A 17,773-nucleotide genomic window follows, 5' to 3' on the forward strand; every position below is an offset into this window, starting at 1 on the left:
TTAACAAGGCATGGTAAAAAAATAAAATAATAATATGATTAGCCTACTATCAGCAAAAATAGTTTTTTAGTTTTTCTTTTCATCTAGGTTCCTTAAACTGCAGAGGTCCCAATGTTGTGTTGGGACATACTTCCAACACAAGATTTGAACATATAATTAAAAAAAAATGAACAATTAATAATAATAATAATAATAATAATAATAATAATAATAAGATTAGCCTACTATCAGAAAAAAATATATTTTTTTCTTTTCATCTAGGTTCCTCAGACTGCAAAAACAACAACACAACAACACAAGCCAATAGGCTTTCAACTTGAGAGGTTTTTACTTTATCAAAATAAAGCATACAACTCAGGTGTTTGCCAGCATATTGAACATATTAAGGGTAATATACTCAGGGTAACATGCTCAGGTGAGAACAGCAGAATATTCTTCTTGCTGACAAAAATGTATAGATTAATTAAGGAGTATTCAAATGCCTTTCATGTTCAGCTACCAGCAGGCTGTGTGTGGGGTGTACTGCCCCCAGCAGTCTACCATGTTTGTTTTTTTGTTTTTCTTTATTAAAGATAATTCATTTACAAACATTAAGGCACTGTAATCTAAACTCAATACTTCTAACATACAAGACTCAATTGGATAGGAAAAATAACTTAAATTATAAAAAATAATATAATAACAAAACTAAAAGAGGGTAGAAAATAATTAAAGGAACAAAAAAAGAAATGCATAAATAAATAAATAATAATAACACTGCACATCTTCCATAGTAGCTCTAGGGGTAATCATCATATATATTCAGTTCTTCATGAGCTCTGAGGAGACACTTTGCATGTTGTCCTTTCATTAGTCTTAAAGCACTGAGATGATTGTCCAAAAGGTCCCTTTTGAAAACAGAAAATAGGGGTTTAATTTTCCTCCATTTGGATGCATGGATGAAAAAATTTGCCAGCAGTATCAGATTGTTCAATATCAAGTCACTCTTAATGTCCTTCATGTTAATACCAAACACAATATTTTCTCTTGTAAGAGGAGCAAGTAGTTGGATTTTGGTTGACAGCCAGTCCTGCAAATCTTCCCAGAATGCTGCAGAATATTTATAGTGGAAAAAAAGATGATCAGTGGTTTCAATCTCAGTCTCACAAAAGTTACAGTTATTGTGATCAACATTAAATCTCAGTCGTAGCAATTCATTGGCTGGATAAATATCAGACATTATTTTGAAATGGACTTCTTTTGTCTTGGTGCTTACAGGGTAAGTGATGTATTTAGATCTCCATTTCTTAATGTCTGAGTCTGAAAATAGTTGGATGAATGTTTTTGTTTTTTATTATTACAAAAACAAATTATAGGACAAAAAATGGGACATACTTCCAACACAAGATTTGAGCATATAATACAGAGAGAGAAAAAATTAACACGGCATGGTAAAAAAGAATTAAATAAATAAGATTAGCCTACTATCAGCAAAAACAGTTTTTTAGTTTTTCTTTTCATCTAGGTGCCTCAGAATCCGTTATCCTGGTTTTGTGAAACAGGCCTCAGAAAACCATTGCTTGTTTGTTTTATTATTATATTTATGTTGATTAAATACTTATTGGTGGGACAACAATGGCTTCATGCTCCAACCAGCATCTAGCGGCCATTAGAAGAAGTGCTACTTCCGCTTTGGCTGCTCTGCTGTGGTGGCTGCTCCTTCACTGTGATTTGAACCTACTAGGATTTAGGACTGTCCGAGGCGCCTGTGAATGCATCACAGCCTGTGCGTTTCCTCCTGCAGTCTGCTGGTTCACCGGGTCAAGGCGCCTTCATGATCAGGATCATTTGTGTAGAGTTATCAGCGTTGAAACGCAGTTCCAGTGTAGGTAAGAAGAACTGTGTACAACAAGGTGGAGGGGGGCTGGAGAATGATAACAACAACATGCCGCAAGAGATTCAGATGCTCGCCTTTTGCTTTATCACAGTTGCTCTGTCGATTCTCACCACATTGATCTGTTTGAACGAGAAAGGTAAAGTGAAGGGACATTTTATTTAATTGCAACCATAGCTGTCTAAAGATAACAACGCCCCAGTAGCTATCTATAATGCTAGCTAAGCTACACACCATCAATAGCTTTATAGGTGTCTTTAACGTGTTGTTGTTCGAGGAGTTGACATGTGAAGTAGGGATGTGTCGGTTACGAACGAACCGGTTCAAAGAGCCGGCTCTTGTAAGTGAACGATGGGAGCCGGCTCCCGTCCGAGAGACGTTTTCTTTTGTTTGTTTTGTTTTTTTAATTAATTCAAGGCAGAATGATCAGACGATCTTCTCCGCGCCACGGGCAGTCCATGCACTGACTGTGACTGAATGTTGTGTTAATGACGTCCATGCGACCAATCAGGTGATGACAGACAAGGATCATACCATCAAACAGGGATGGGCGGGAGTTGCGCGGCGCGCTGATGGTCTACAGGTACAATTCAATTCAATTTATTTTTATATAGCGTCAAATCATAACAGAAGTTATCTCGAGACGCTTTATATATAGAGCAGGTCTTAGACCGTACACCATAGTTTAGAGACCCAACAAGATCCACCAAGCGCCCTGTGGCCAGGAAAAACTCCCCGTTTAGTGGGAAGAAAACTGGAACAGAACCGGGCTCTGGGTGGGCGGCCATCTGCCAAGACCGGCTGAGAGAGAGAGAGAGAGAGAGAGAGAGAGAGAGAGAGAGAACCACAATAATAGCACAGCAGCTGTAATAACTGATACAAGTAGGACTAATAACAAAATCAATAATAGTGGATGTAAAAGAGTGATAATACAACTATCGGAATTTATATCATTGGGTCATCCTCAGACGGGCTTTCAAGCGGAGCTTCCAGCTATCTCAGTCCACCATACAGAACAGGAAGGAGGATGAGAGAAAGACAGTGTGGTGCGCGAATAACAGAAAAGATGAGTGACAGTCGGAAACGAAGCAGCATGTAAAGTTATGGTATTCTGGAAATAATAAGGTTTAGTATAATTATATTGAATAATTTAAGTGATATATGTGCACACATACTAATCATAGGTCAAAACTGCGCAAAATTTGGCTGAATTATAAAAAGGCATAAGTGGTAAAACGAAGAGCCGTTTGGTGAGCAGAAAGAGCCGGCTCGTCTTTGGTGAGCTGAGCCAAATGATCTGGCTCTCTAAAAAGAGCCGAAATTCCCATCACTAGTTGTTCGAGGAGTTGACATGCGAAGAGGCAGGGGTGTTTAGGACCCCGCGGACACCTAGCATGGGGCGGATGCGCAGGCGGGAGAAAGGTGAAGTTGCCCTGACAACCGATCAGAGGTCAGTTTGTTATCCACCAATGACGGTTAGGGTTGTTAAAGAGGGCTGTGGGACACTGATCCTCGGTCAGTTTATCTCAAGTACCAAGCTACGCATTCAGCTAACGACGTAAAAATGATAAACATAGACGGCTAGCATACAAAGAGTTGATCTGTACAAGACATAGCAATGGTTCCCAAGTTGAAAACTGTCATTGTTTCCCCACAAGTCCTTCTAAAGCTACCTAAACTGTCCAGTTGTTGCTGTCTGTGATAGCGGCGCCCCGCGGCTTTGATGCGGCTGAGAGCAAAGATCCAGGCGTCCATTATAATCCGCAGTGTCAACATCTCACCTCCTTGTTGGTGCAGGTTGTACTCTGTTAGTAAGCTATGCAAGCGAACACAACGCGGGGCTTCTTGTGGTCGGACGTAGAGACGAGGACCTTGTTGAACATCTGGGGTGAGCAGGACATCCAGGTGGCGCTGGATGGAAACTTCAGAAACAGCTTCGTGTACCGCGACGTGTCCCGGCGGCTGGGCACCATGGGCTTCGAGAGGACGCCGGAGCAGTGCAGGGTGCGCATCAAGAGCCTCAAGAGACAGTACTTGTTAGCCAAGGAAGGTAATCTGCGCAACAACGGGCAGTATCACAAGATCTGTAAGTTTTATGACACCATGGAGGGGATCCTGAGCAACCGGGCCGCTCTTGACCCTCAGGAGTTCATAGACAGCGGGCCGGGAGGAGAGGAGGCCGGGGATGGCCTGGAGGAGGATGGAGAGGAGGCTCAGGATGCATACTCAGAGAGCACAGGGGAGTGTCCTTATCCTGCAGAGACTGAAGTCAAGCTGGAGTACCCAACTGTTCCCATCCCTATTCCAGTTAAAGTGACAGTGGGCAATAACAGTAAGTCCTCCCTCCTTGTTTGTTTATTTGTTTGTTTTGCACAATTTAAGACTATATAACATAACAAAAAAAATAAATGAATAATATACAGTGCAGGAAGAGGCAAAAAAAAACCACTGGGCTTATCTGAAGCCTCCACCCAGAGACAAGATTAAAGGGACTATTTGTAACTTTCAGAAATGCTTGTTAACAGCGACACCTGTGGCTGTTAAGTCAACGAAAGTCAGTGTCGGGCTCGCGCTTGTGCTCGCTCTAAATAGACATGAACGAACATCGCTCAAAACAGTGAGGCGACACACGTCAGCTAAAGCCACAATTTCACTCTATATTTCACCTGCTTGGCAGTAATGTTAGCTGACCAGGCGAAGGTCTCTCCATGAATCACTGATGATCCTAGTTTTGGCTTTTCCTGCTTCAGCCTCCGGGGCTGAAGCAGGAAAAGCGGGTCGGTGCCGGGGCTGCAGCAGGAAGAGAAATGTTATTGCCTCCCGACTGCGCCCGCAGGGAGACACCGGCACCCAGTCGTAGACGATAACGTTACTAGCTGCGATGCCCCGTCACTTCACAAGACACGGAAAACCTGTTGGTCTGGAGGAGCTGCAGCAGTTATTTCTGCACAAACGTCCACTGTACATTCACTAGATATTCTCAGAGCTAAACTAACTCTTCTGCAGTGTGGAGTGAGCGCGCATGCACGTCTAGAGGTGGAGCGGGACAGCGAGAACGCGCGCGGTGTTTGTGTAAAGGCAAGCAGGCAGCGGAGCAGAGAGTCCGGCCACACGCGAGCGTGTATATGCGAGCGCGCATGGAATCCCGACCCGGTACATTTATGAAAGTTACAGACAGTCCCTTTTAATATAAAGAAATAATATGACTACATAATATAGATAACAAACAATTAGGACAAGATATATATATAATAATAACAACAATAATAACAATACAGTAAATAAACTGGGAAAAACGACGGTGTAGTAAATGAATAAAGTGTAAAATAGCCAATATGTCTTGTTTGTTCCTTGTTACTGATAGAGAGTTCAATCATCCAATCCACCAAACAACTCAAAACAAGAGTCAATCCCAACAGGAGAATACACTGTTTACCATTGGCAGAGCATTTTGGCAAATTTTTCTTTAGTCGCTACCCACATAATCAGCTGTGCTGCTCATCCCACAAATGCATGATCCTTACAAGTTGGACACCATTGTGAAGGTAAATAAACAGGCTTTCCAACCATGTAAAATACCATGCCAATTAGCATTGTAACAACAGAGAAATAATCGACCAAACACAAGTTTCCAAACTTTTTTTCCCCAGTTTATATCAAAAAAGACGTGTGTGTGTGTGTGTGTGTTGCATGGAAGTGTATGGTTAGTGTTTGTAAGGAGGATATTGATTTAAATATCTATAAAGACTTCCGGGCAATCGTAACCAAACAACATTGTGAGTGGGAAAAATTAAAAAACATAAAAACAGATATATGGACAACATGGGGAAAAGCAATTACAAGACAGCAATTAAATTGTGCACATTAATTTGTTTTTCTGTGATGGATGTTTGTATGATTTCTAATACCACAATGATTTTAATTGTATATGCTCAAAGATGCATCACATAATGTCTCGCCTCTCTCTACTTCAGGCGCTCCGGTAAGACCACATAACAGCAGCCAATCGGCCAATAATTTGTCAGCCAGAACGCCCAAACGGCCGAGGAAGCGGCGCGCCAACTTCCCCATGGAGAAACTGATGGAGCAGTTCCTGGAGCAGAGTGCCCAGGCTGAGGACAACTTCTACCGGATGGAGGAGCAGCGCTTGCAGGCAGAAGACCGCCGCAGGGAAGCCGAACACGCCAGGGAGCTGCACATGCTTCAGATGCTCGGTCAGATGTTCTCCAGCATCTCCCCAGCCAGACCCGGCTCTACTGGCACTCCTACCAAAACAACTCCTCCTGCCCGCGCTCCCGTGTTCTCCAGTGCCTCCCCATCATGTACACGTGGCCAGTCCAGTCATCTGAGACGCCCTTCACCCCAGACAGACTGTTGCACCCAACAAAGTCAACTGTTGAACCCAGATCCCCAGGCATTAGGTATTAGTTTCGGTGTCATGTGCAGCCTCGAGATGGAAATTAAAGGCATATCAGCTGTAATGTGATGGCTCAGTGATGGAGCGGTCACCCCAGTACACAGTTTTTCTTTAGTTAGGTGGTTTGTTAATTTATCTTTATCCACAGTACATATTATCTCTGTATTTGTTGTTTTTGTTGCCAAACTGTTGTCATCTTGTGTCTGTGTAATGTAAAAACTTGGATTAGACACTGACTCAAGCCAAGCAAGTATCCCACACTTTAAAACTGTCACTTTGTTTATTCCCTCAGTGTTTGAACGCTACTACAGTTTGGGGTCTACATCACACAGAGGCATGGATGATGACATCCTCTCACTGGTAAAGAGCATAGTCCCTCCGCTGACATCCAAAAAGCACAAGGGACAAGATGGACGTATTGGGATCATTGGAGGATGCCAAGAGTATGTCACACAACTTGTCCTCAAAATAAACATCACTCACCAAACAAGAGATATATATAGAACATTTGCCCTAATTTTGTTCATCTCCACCCTCTAAAGCTACACTGGAGCTCCATACTTTGCTGCCATCTCAGCATTGAAAGTGGTAAGCAGTAATTCTGACATATTTATCATGAAAGCTCGGGTTGGTAATCATCTTCAAAAACTTTTTTTGTTATATTTGTTGAAATTCTCTTTATATCCCAATCGGCTTGCCACGGTAGTTAGTCGGTGTTACCGATGTTACACGGTGTTCGGGCATACAGCGATCACCGCCCCCACCGTTGTTTTGCTTTTTTTTTGTAGAAATAAAACCCATTTAGTTCATTTTTGAGTTTTAGCACCGTGTTATCAATACATAGTCGGACGATGGACGCTACAAAGTGAAAGTGAAAGTGTCTGCTCCGTACGGAGTCTCAGCACAGAGTAAAAGGAGACAGATTTCACACATGGGACGAGAGAGTTGACAGACAAGACGATGGCGGTGAATTTGGTGTCAAAGCGAAAAGCGAAAGCGCCTATTTGGCAATATTTTGGATTTATCTCACTGCTATAAGGGAACCATAACATTAATGAGGCAATCACCGTGCAGAGGATGGAGTGGGAGAGACTTTTGGAGCTAGTGCTGCTAGCTACTTTCATTGGAAAAGAGTTGGCAACACTGGGCTTGGTTTTTCAGTTGGATCATTTTTTGAACCCCAACTTACTCTGGCTAGTTTCTCAAGATTATCAACCCTAGCTTTAATTATGTATTTTAGTTTAAGTCCAGTTCTTCTGCAGTGACTGTGCCTTTATCTTGTCTCCAGGGCGCTGACTTGTGTCATGTGTTCTGCACCAAAGATGCTGCAACTGTAATCAAATCATACAGCCCTGAGCTCATAGTTCATCCTGTTCTGTAAGTACAGATCCACTTGGACCAATTATCTTCTGAATATCATTTTTAACAGGACACCATTCTTTCGTAGGATTTTCTGACAAGCGTTTCTATTATTTTGATGTGTGTCTGTGTGTGTGTTTGTGTGCACAGTTGCCATGATGAAATTGATTCATAAAGCATTTACTCAATGAAAATCAGGATTATTTATGCGCAAGCCATAAAAAAATCAAATAGCTTTTGGGAATAAGAGCATAACCAAGGTGGGACATGTCATAATTTGTGCATTCAAACACGTCTAACACGTGTGTCTTTATTTGTGTGTGTGTGTGTGTGTGTCTATGTGTGTCTATGTGTGTGTGTGTGTATCAAGGGACAGTCCTAATGCAGTGGAAGAGATAGAAAAATGGCTCCCAAGACTTCACGGCCTTGTGGTGGGACCAGGTCTAGGGAGAGAAGACGTATTACTGAAAACAGCCAAGGCACGTGGAATATATTCACTCTCCCTTGCACTCAAAACAGTCAAATTCAAATTCAAATAAGCTTTATTGGCATGAATGTTCAGGTTACATTATTGCCAAAGCGAAATTACATATTAATGAATAATTACATTTCACAAGAAATAATCACAAAATAATCACAATCACAATATACCAAATACATTTTAAATATACATTCTTTTACAGATGTAGTTAATCAGAAACATGTTCGGAGCTTGTAGCACCTCTTATTCAGTCTTAACAGTCTCTTAGGCCAGCTGCTTGTGCATGACCACACAACTGAATTAAACTAATTTTTAACAGTTGTTCGATAGAATACAGTGATGAGTTTAAGCTGCACAACAAAACTCCTCATGTTTGTGGCTCCCTATGGCTGATGACGGTCAACATTTTAATTTAATTTCCCAGAAAACATGGCTTGTAGACTTGTGAGAATGACATGAGAGAAAGATCTCAAACTGGTGACTCAAACTTACTCTGAAAGAAGCACATGTGCACTGCTGCTTAGGTGACACTGAATTGTAGCCCAACTTGATACAGGTATATATGTATGAAAAGATTTTGTTTAGTGCTGCCTAAAGAGAACATTACAGTGTGCTTGTTGGACCAACATTACTTACGTATAATGTATATTTTACATTACCTCTAGATAACATTTTCCTCTCTTTCTTTTAGGAGGTGATAGAGAAGTCTAAAGCGAGAGACATCCCTATAGTCATTGATGCAGTAAGTTCCAGCTGTTGAACAGATGGGATTTTATTTGCAAAAGCTGTACAAAATCACTGAGTGTGTGTGTGTCATTTGTTTATTTTCAACAGGACGGATTATGGCTAGTTACACAGCAACCATCTGTTATTCATGGGTACCAGAAGGGCATCCTCACACCTAACTTCATGGAGTTCACTCGACTGTATGAGGCACTGGTGGGTCTTTCTGCAGAGCTGATTCAGTCACCAACTGATGGCATATAACATATGATTCTGCGTGTTCATGTATGTGTGTGTTTTTGTCTTTTCTGTGTGTTTGCTGCCTCAGCACCATGAGCCCCTGGACGACAGTGATCATCAACGCAGCGTCCTGCAGCTCAGTGTAGCCATGGGCAACCTCACTATGGTGCTAAAAGGAGAACAGGATCTCATTACAGACGGCAGTAAGGGTTAGTGTCAAGTCCTTTATACAGTATTTAGGAGACAAACTTTTACAGATAATCATTCACCTTTTTCACTTGTGATTTCTTGTACCCAGTGATCTCATGCAGTACTGAGGGCAGTGGGAGAAGATGTGGTGGACAGGGTGATCTTCTATCTGGTTCTATGGGAGTTTTGGCACACTGGGCACATGCTGCCTCTGCAGCTGGAATGGGCAGAAGGTGAAGACGAGACTGGCTGCTTGTGCATTTTGTTTTAATAGTAGTATATGACACCTTTTTAAAGGACCATACAGTACCGACCATAATGTTTAAACACAAATCATGTAAACCATTTATAAACCATTCTTATAAAACAAACATACAGCACCTATTGATTTCTATTCACTATAGCACATTACAGAAATCAAATAGCAGGATTTTGAAAGGTTTCTGACCTGAGTTAGATTAGTTAATCTACATAAAATGAATCGTCCACTATTTTGATAATCGATTAATCGTCTGTCATTTTTCTTTATTGTGATTATTTACTGCTTTTCTTTGTTGTATGTAATAATGAAATTAATATTTTGGGGTTTTGGACTGTTGGTTAGAAAAAAACATACATATGAAGATGTCACCTTGGGCTCTTGGAAACTGGTGGGGGGGTTTCACACCTTTCTGGCATTTTATAGATAAAAAGATTAATCAAGAAAATAATTGTCAGACTAACTGATAATGAAAATAATCTTTAGTTGCAGCCCTACGTATTGTTATTGTCACATGGTAATGCTGTTAGGAATCAATTGTGAGATAAACCACCAGTATGATCTTTTTAAAGTGTAATATTATATAAATAATTTGGTTTCCTAATCCATCATTTTTGTCTTCCTCCAGTGTAAATCCATCGATGGTTGCAGCATTCGGGGCCTGTTCTCTTACAAGACAGTGCAACAGTCAAGCATTCCAGCGTCATGGCAGGTCCACCACCACATCGGACATGATCCAGGAGATTGGCTCAGCCTTCAAAAAGCTATTTGAAAGCTGAAAACGGCCAACTGATATCAAAATTGTTGTTTTAAAAGCTATACACATACATATTCAATTGTGCATTGATAAAAATTGCTAATATAGACTATGATGTGCTAGAGAAGTGTGGACTATCCTTTCACAGACAGCGCTCAAAATGCTCAAAGGAGTGCAAAAACATACACACGACAGACTTGTTTGAGGTATATTAAATGAACCATAGACAACCAACAAACATGGTCTTCCATCTCTCAAGTATTATTATGGATGCATTCACCGTACATGCTGAGGTAGCTAATTTTTTCACAACCCACCAAAGAGACTGAGATGGTAAGATAAATGGGGCCACTGTAAACCAGAAACCTGTTTGAACTTTGAAATAAATAATAGATAAGATTTTTTTTGTGAATGACTTTTTGAACAAGTTCTTTAAAGGTTCCATATCATACTCCTTTCTACTAGAACATGTTTTCATGCTGTAATGTTAAAAAAAAACTTTATTTTCCTTATACTGTCTGCCTGAACATACCTGTATTTACCCTCTGTCTGAAACGCTCCGTTTTAGTGCATTTCAATGGAATTGTGTTGCTAGGCAACAGTTTGGGTCCATGTTTACTTCCCGTCAGCTGATGTTATTCACATACACTGCAACAGGAAATAAACTGGGACACATTTAGAATGTTTACGTTTAAAACCGTGATGTGATCCATACATTTTATATTTGTGTCATCACAAATGGACAGAAATCCTAACGGCTTGTTTCAAACGCACAATTAATGAATACGGTGCTGTGTTTATTTCTCCATATATTGAGCGTTTTGATAGTTTAACAGTATTTATATAGCACTTAAAAACCTGCTTTATAATATAATAAAAGACATGAAAATCTCACTTTTTACAATATGGCACCTTTAAAGCCACCATGGCAATGTACCTTTGTTAACCACAAGGGGGCAGTATTGACTTGAAGCATGGAAACACACCACGGTCATGTTTGTTACTGCACGAATCTTTTATTTTTAATTTTTTATTGTTTTGTTGAAAGCTAAATGGAAGTATATATATCATTCATTGACTTGTATCTGTGGCCGTTTCCTTCTTGCTCACAGCTAAAAAATATTTGTTCAGGCACTTTAGCTAACAGCTACTAGCTGCTGTTGGACTCGTAGTAGGAACAAGGCCTATAGAAAGGAGGCTGCGTCACGCGTCATGTCTCAGGGGTACAGCGCATGCGCAGTAAAATCTGGCAGCCGCTTGAGTTACACTGCGCATGCGCTGTACCCCTTAAAAAAGACCCGTGTCCTAGCCTCCTTCTATAGGCCTTGAGTAGGACCTATATACTAAACGAACACTAGTATCACAGAAAGCCGTTGCTAGTGGTACACACCATACACGACCTAGCGTTAGCAAGAGCTGCATCACGGAGTGTCTGAGCTTCACAAAAACTAATATCCACACAGGTAAGTCCTCTGCGAGCTGCCTACTAGTTTAGTAAAGCTTTGTTGAATGGTTGTTTTTGCAGTGATTCTAATGTGACTCGTTAAACAACGTTATGCGTTCAAAGCTAGCAGAAGCTAATGTGGCTAACAGGAGGTACATTGAAGCAAACATTATAGAAATAAGACCGCTTAAAAGTGTCAAAATGACTAATAATGTTTGCAATGATTCGTGTAACGGTGTGGATTTAATTTATGTGATTGTTTACGTGTGGTCGCCGCTTTCTCTTTAGCATTGTTTACGTTAATCTTTGTGTTTGACTGTCAGGCAACGGTTAAAGCTAGTCAACCGTAAGCGTTGTCAGGCAACGGCTATAGCTAGTTAACTGTTGGCAACGGTTAAAGCTAGTTAACCGTCAGCGTTGTCAGGCAACGGTTATTGCTCGTTAACCGTCACTGTTAAACTCACATGTTGTGTACATTTTTTAGAGTCAGCCAATCTCACACTTACAAAGAGGAGACTGTTCGTTACGTTAACTGTGGAGTTAATTATCACGACTCAAATTAGACACAACTGTTGTTGATGGACATATTCACCCTGAGCTGTTGTTTGTGGTGGATTTCACATTAATATGTGTGTTTATCATAAATCTAGCTACCTAGCTAACATTAATGTGCTACTGTTGAGCTTTGTTGTCTTCTCTGTTGGTGCACTCACAAACAACTTCATGTAACTAACGCTGCTATGTTGTCCATCTGAAGTCGTCTGGCGATGATTTAGTTATTTTCTTCTTGAACTGAGTTATTTTCTCTTCGGCCTCACACTAGTTAGCTCTCTTTTGGCAGATTCATAGTACACGTAGCAGCAAGGCTGACTCCAGATCAGCTGCACCCTCCCCTCTCACATTTTGATCCATTATAATCTATATTTACCGGCTGATTTAAGATCATTTATAATGAAAAATTAGATGCACAATGATATTTACATCAGAAAATTTGAATGCAACTAATTGAAGTAACAGTTGCCAAGAAAACAACATTTAAAGGTCCCATATTATAAAAAAGTGAGATTTTCATGTTTGTTTATTATAAAGCAGGCTTAAGTCCTATATAAATACTGTGAAGTATCGATACACTCAATCCACAGGGAAATACACACAGCCCATATTCAGAAACTCTGCATTTGAAACAAGCTGTCAGGATTTCTGCCCATTCGTGATGTCACAAATATACAATATTTAGACCCTATTCGCAGAGTTAAACGTTAACCTTCTAAATGTGTCCCAGTTTATTTCCTGGTTGCAGTGTATGTGAATCAGCTGACAGGAAGTACACATGGAACCAAGCTGTTGCCTAGCAACGCAATTCTGTTGCAATTCCGTCAAAATGCCCTAAAACAGAGCGTTTCAGACAGAGGGTAAATACAGGCATATTCAGGCTGACAGTATGAGGAAAATAAAGTTGTTTTTTTTACACAAAATACAAGTATGAACCTGAAAATGAGCATGATACGGGACCTTTAATACATCTTTACAGCAACAATACCCATTTTAATAATGATTTATTGTTAACAGGTGCAGGTGTCCCGGGGAGTGTCCTGGGGTAAAGAGGGATCCGCAATGCTGAACCCTACCAATGGCGACCCAAGCCATGTTGTTGTGAATTATGTTGAGGAGTATTTGGACCTGGTGGAGTCACTACCATTTGACTTGCAGAGGAGTGTGTCCCTCATGAAGGAAATTGATGCCAGGTATCAAGGTAAAAAGAAAAGGGTTGCACAATTAATCAAAATTTTATCGAAATATCAATATGGCCCACTTCTATTTTCAAATCGCAGGAGGCGCAATATTTGTTGAAGGCAAAATGTGTCAAAATACTATGTAACTGTAATGCACTTATCATAGGGAAAATTCAGATTCAGACAACTTTATTTATCGCAGAAGGGCAATTCAGTTTTGCAATCTACCCAGACCATACACAAACACACAGACAGCAGCAGACACAGGTATGTCAGAGACAATAGATAAGGGAATAAATAAATAACTCTGTGCATACTACTGACTCACCCGAGGACCAGGCGAAGAATACAAATTCAGATAGTAATATAATAAATAAGTAAATAATATTACAACATTTTTATACATTGCACGTTATGCTGGCAGTGTTTATTTGGTACACTTGGCACATTTTACAAATTCTAGAGTAACTTAGAGATTGTGTATGCACTGCAGTGATCAGGTAAGGCCAGCATTATAATCTTTGTCTTCCTGTATCACAGGTGAGCATACAATTCAACACATATGGAAAGTAAACTTACACTTATACATGTATGGGGTGTTTTTTTTTATACTAAACCAAATAAATTAGCAGGTACTTTACCAAGTGTACCAGCTGAACACTTAAGTAATACACAACAAATTACATAATACATTTGACACATTTAACTATAATGTAGAATTAAACACTACATTGTAGCTGCATATCTGAACCCACTAGCTCTTAACCTCTCTAATATTACCGTCCCCCAAAGTAGACAGTCTCGCCCCCAGTCTCGTCCAAATGGCATGCTTGATCAACATATTGGATGCACCTTTCATGTTTGTTGACTGCAGAAAAACTGACAGATTTGTCTCCTTTCTAAACATAATACAACATAAACATAATGTAGTAGTACTAGTTGAACCGTTAAACTAACATATCTGAATCCAACAACAACTACACTCCTTTTCTGTTGCCAATTTATTTGGTACACTTGGTTAAAACTAATGCAGTCTAATACCATGCTAGCCCCCTTGTGCAGTTTGTTCACTCGTTATTCACTGACTACAACACCCGTCACACCACACAATACAGTCAAGAAAATGAAGTAAAAGGCTGACATTTTTCATTTCTTTTGTGTACCTTTTTGAGATTATGTTGAATTTCAATATTTTTATTCCCACTTGAATTGCTAACCTTGATATCTTCTTTGGCAGATGTTCTGCAGGAGCTTGATGATGCTTATGAACGGTATCGCCGGGAATCTGACTCTCTTCAGAGGCGAAAGCTACAGTTATCCATTCAGAGAGCGCTGATTCGCAGTCAAGAGCTCGGAGATGAGAAGATCCAGATTGCCGGTCAAATGGTACGTTAAGAGTGCCCTGCAGCTGCTCCAGTGGAGCTGCTCATTGGCAAACCTCCAGGTCTGAGTGTGTGCAACTGTGCGGGTATAGAGAAGTGCTTTCCTGGAACATTTGTGCTCAGAAAATAAATCTACCCTGAGTAAAATAAAGAAAAAAAAATAGTTTTTATAGACCTGCTAAAAGCCCTTTTTGTATTAGGCTCTCTATTATGCACATATTTGAATTTCACTGAAATCAGTACCAGGAAAACATTGAACATTGAACATTGGCAGATGCTCAGCAATAAACGCTGAATCTTCTTGTTATAGTTACACAGTTGATGGTTACCAGAAAAATAACACCATAATTAACTTTCTTCTTTGACATATGATTGAATGAAGATGCATCACTTTTATAACAGATGTTATATTAATTTTGATATAAACGTTGACCTTATTTTTAACTCCTAGAAAAGTGGTTAAACCATTATTAAGCTGTCTAGTTATGTTGCTGCAACTCTGGTTATTAGCAGAATGTAAAATGTTACAACGCATAATTGGATTAACAAAGAAGCATACCTATGCTTTTTCTTTTCCGTCTGTTAAATTGAGAAAATTAAGAATGATGTGCATAAAAAAGCTAAATGTTTCTTATTTAAGTTTATTTCCTGCAGAGATTAACTTCTTTTCACATACAAAATCATCAAAAAATCTGGTTTATCAAAGGAATGCCATTCTAAAGCTTGCCAGTTTATATTTCCAAACTAAATGAGTTTAAGTCTTCATTCTAGTTTCAGCGTTGCGAGTGTTAAGTCATCCACATGTACTCCAGATAACAGTAGGCGGAGCTTTACCGTAAAATCGAAACGTTCTTTGTTTCAGGTGGAGTTGGTTGAGAACCGAACACGACAAATAGACTGGCATTCTGAACTTCTCCTTTCCTCTCAAGAAGTCCCAGAGAGTCATGTTCCCACAGCAACATCCACGACAACCACTGCAGCATCCTTGATGTCGTCATCATCATCATCATCAGCCACAGTTACTCCAGGCAAAACTGCCCACCACGACAAGAAGCGTGATGAGGTTACCCCAGGCTCAGGTGGTGGAGACAAGGCTGGAGGGAAACGCTCAAGACGTCAGAAAAATGGAGAAAATCGGGAAAGTTACGTTGGTCTGGATCACTCAGAGGAAGCAGGAGTGGGGGCATCTCGGGAAAAGCGGGCCAAAACATCTTCTAAAAAGAAGAAAAGGTCAAAAGGAAAGTCTGAAAGAGAAGTGTCACCCCCAGACCTGCCCATCGATCCAGATGAGCCAACATATTGCCTGTGTGAGCAGGTGTCCTACGGCGAGATGATTGGCTGTGATAACGATGAATGTCCTATTGAGTGGTTTCATTTCTCCTGTGTCGGGCTCCATCATAAGCCCAAGGGCAAGTGGTACTGCCCTAAGTGTAGGGGTGAGAATGAGAAGACCATGGACAAGGCCTTAGAGAGGGCCAAGAAGGAGAGGGCATACAACAGGTAGCTCGCTCCGTCTGGCCCAACGAACATTATGGCGTAAAAAAAATATTTTATGTCTCTGTCTTTGTTTCCATTTACTGTCAACACTGTTTTAAAAAAAAAAATGATAAGAGGGATGTTGTAAAAAGTTATTTTTGTAACGGCTGCCTGACTGAGAAACAATATTGCTGCCTCTTGGTTGGGATTATTAGTAAAAAATGGACACAGTACAGTATAACCTGCATGAAACTTACATCCCTCTATGTTTTCATCATGCATGCAACATCATCCACTCCGTTATATATGCTCAATTAATTAACAAATAAAACGTTTCTAAACAAAGAAGAATTTAAGGATGTTTTTGATTTGCCATGGGCACTACTTTTTAAAGCGGCTATAATCGATATTATAATACTGTATCAAAGGGCTTGCTCGTCAGGATTAATACTACAGAGAATTATCACCTGAATCTGCGACTCCCTTCAGCTTTACAGAGCTTTGTAGCGAGCTCATTGTTTGTTCAAAGGTGACTTTTTATGACATACTATGACTTTTCTATAAAATACTATACTATCACATTTTTTGACATACTATACTATGACTTTATAATTTTTTTCATGACATACTATACTATGACTTTTTTATGACTTTATGGCATAAGATTTTTGTAATGACATAATATACTATGCCATTTTATGACATACTATACTATGACTTTTTATGACGGGAGCCAAATATTAGAAAGGACAAGTTAAATTCCTCATTATAGAGACTGTGGTTGGTATTTGTGCCCCATGTGGCCAACCATGGCACTGAATTGTTAGTAAATTGGCACGTGTTGATGACGTCATAGTGTTTAGTACCAGCTGTGCACAGTGCAGACATCTTCAGGACGCCAAGAGCCCAAGTAGTTTTTCAGCGGGTTTTAAAATAGGTTAGCCTGCTTGTTCATTCAACAGAGTCAAAGTTTATCTACTTCTTTACTCTGGGTTGCTGTTGCATATCCTATTTTGGTCGTTAAAGCGTAGTTTATCACACACAGACACACACACACCTGTTGCCTTTCCATGCATTCATCAATCTGACTACCGGTGGACGCCAAACTGAGACTGTAAACTGTGAGTAACCTGCTGAATGAGCGTAACTTCAGTAACAAACACCTTGTGTACGTTTCTTGGCGATAGAAATGTGGATTAATGGACTAAAGGAGGAAGCAAAAATATTGGAACTAAATAAAGAGTAACCTGTGGAAAGGAAAGAGGCAGTGATGTGATGAACTGCATTGTGCAGCCTGTTAGTATGTCTGAAGAAGAGGGTCACGGAAAACAAAGTTGTGTGTTAGAAAACTCAGCTGCAGAAGCTGCTAACTCAGGGGTCAGCAACCTTTACTATCAAAAGAGCCATTTTAGGCAATTAAATAAATAAACAGACTTTTTA

General features: G+C 40.1%; 2 protein-coding genes across 7 annotated transcripts; both read left to right on the forward strand.

Moving 5' to 3' along the window:
* Positions 1-1,682: 1,682 nt before the first annotated feature.
* Positions 1,683-10,697, forward strand: naxd (NAD(P)HX dehydratase). 6 transcript variants are annotated; one of them, XM_037790452.1, is made up of 12 exons: positions 1,741-1,868; positions 3,671-4,205; positions 5,848-6,294; positions 6,583-6,733; positions 6,833-6,878; positions 7,579-7,667; positions 8,020-8,128; positions 8,822-8,872; positions 8,965-9,069; positions 9,182-9,302; positions 9,392-9,515; positions 10,170-10,697. In XM_037790452.1, the coding sequence occupies exons 2-12, from the start codon at positions 3,692-3,694 to the stop codon at positions 10,318-10,320; spliced, it is 1,908 nt and encodes a 635-aa protein (XP_037646380.1). In that variant the 5' UTR covers positions 1,741-1,868; positions 3,671-3,691; the 3' UTR covers positions 10,321-10,697. The 6 variants fall into 6 exon arrangements, with proteins under 6 accessions (XP_037646383.1, XP_037646380.1, XP_037646382.1 ...); XM_037790451.1 differs by lacking the exon at positions 1,741-1,868 and having other exon boundaries at positions 3,340-4,205; XM_037790455.1 differs by lacking the exons at positions 3,671-4,205; positions 5,848-6,294 and having other exon boundaries at positions 1,683-1,868.
* A 908-nt stretch (positions 10,698-11,605) lies between these two features.
* On the forward strand, positions 11,606-16,684 carry ing1 (inhibitor of growth family, member 1). The gene is made up of 4 exons (XM_037790653.1): positions 11,606-11,761; positions 13,312-13,495; positions 14,713-14,861; positions 15,720-16,684. The coding sequence occupies exons 2-4, from the start codon at positions 13,357-13,359 to the stop codon at positions 16,359-16,361; spliced, it is 930 nt and encodes a 309-aa protein (XP_037646581.1). The 5' UTR covers positions 11,606-11,761; positions 13,312-13,356; the 3' UTR covers positions 16,362-16,684.
* Positions 16,685-17,773: the final 1,089 nt, after the last annotated feature.

The sequence above is a fragment of the Sebastes umbrosus genome, chromosome 13 (assembly GCF_015220745.1).
Source record: "Sebastes umbrosus isolate fSebUmb1 chromosome 13, fSebUmb1.pri, whole genome shotgun sequence".
Lineage (NCBI taxonomy): Eukaryota > Metazoa > Chordata > Actinopteri > Perciformes > Sebastidae > Sebastes > Sebastes umbrosus.

Excerpts from the sequence above, each read along its gene's own strand:
- naxd (XM_037790452.1), top strand. The coding sequence starts at position 3,692 with ATGCAAGCGAACACAACGCGGGGCTTCTTGTGGTCGGACGTAGAGACG. Across the intron at positions 6,879-7,578 it reads CCATCTCAGCATTGAAAGTG|GGCGCTGACTTGTGTCATGT; the intron begins GTAAGCAGTAAT and ends TCTTGTCTCCAG. Across the intron at positions 7,668-8,019 it reads CTCATAGTTCATCCTGTTCT|GGACAGTCCTAATGCAGTGG; the intron begins GTAAGTACAGAT and ends GTGTGTATCAAG.
- ing1 (XM_037790653.1), top strand. The coding sequence starts at position 13,357 with ATGCTGAACCCTACCAATGGCGACCCAAGCCATGTTGTTGTGAATTAT. Across the intron at positions 13,496-14,712 it reads AATTGATGCCAGGTATCAAG|ATGTTCTGCAGGAGCTTGAT; the intron begins GTAAAAAGAAAA and ends CTTCTTTGGCAG. Across the intron at positions 14,862-15,719 it reads TCCAGATTGCCGGTCAAATG|GTGGAGTTGGTTGAGAACCG; the intron begins GTACGTTAAGAG and ends TCTTTGTTTCAG.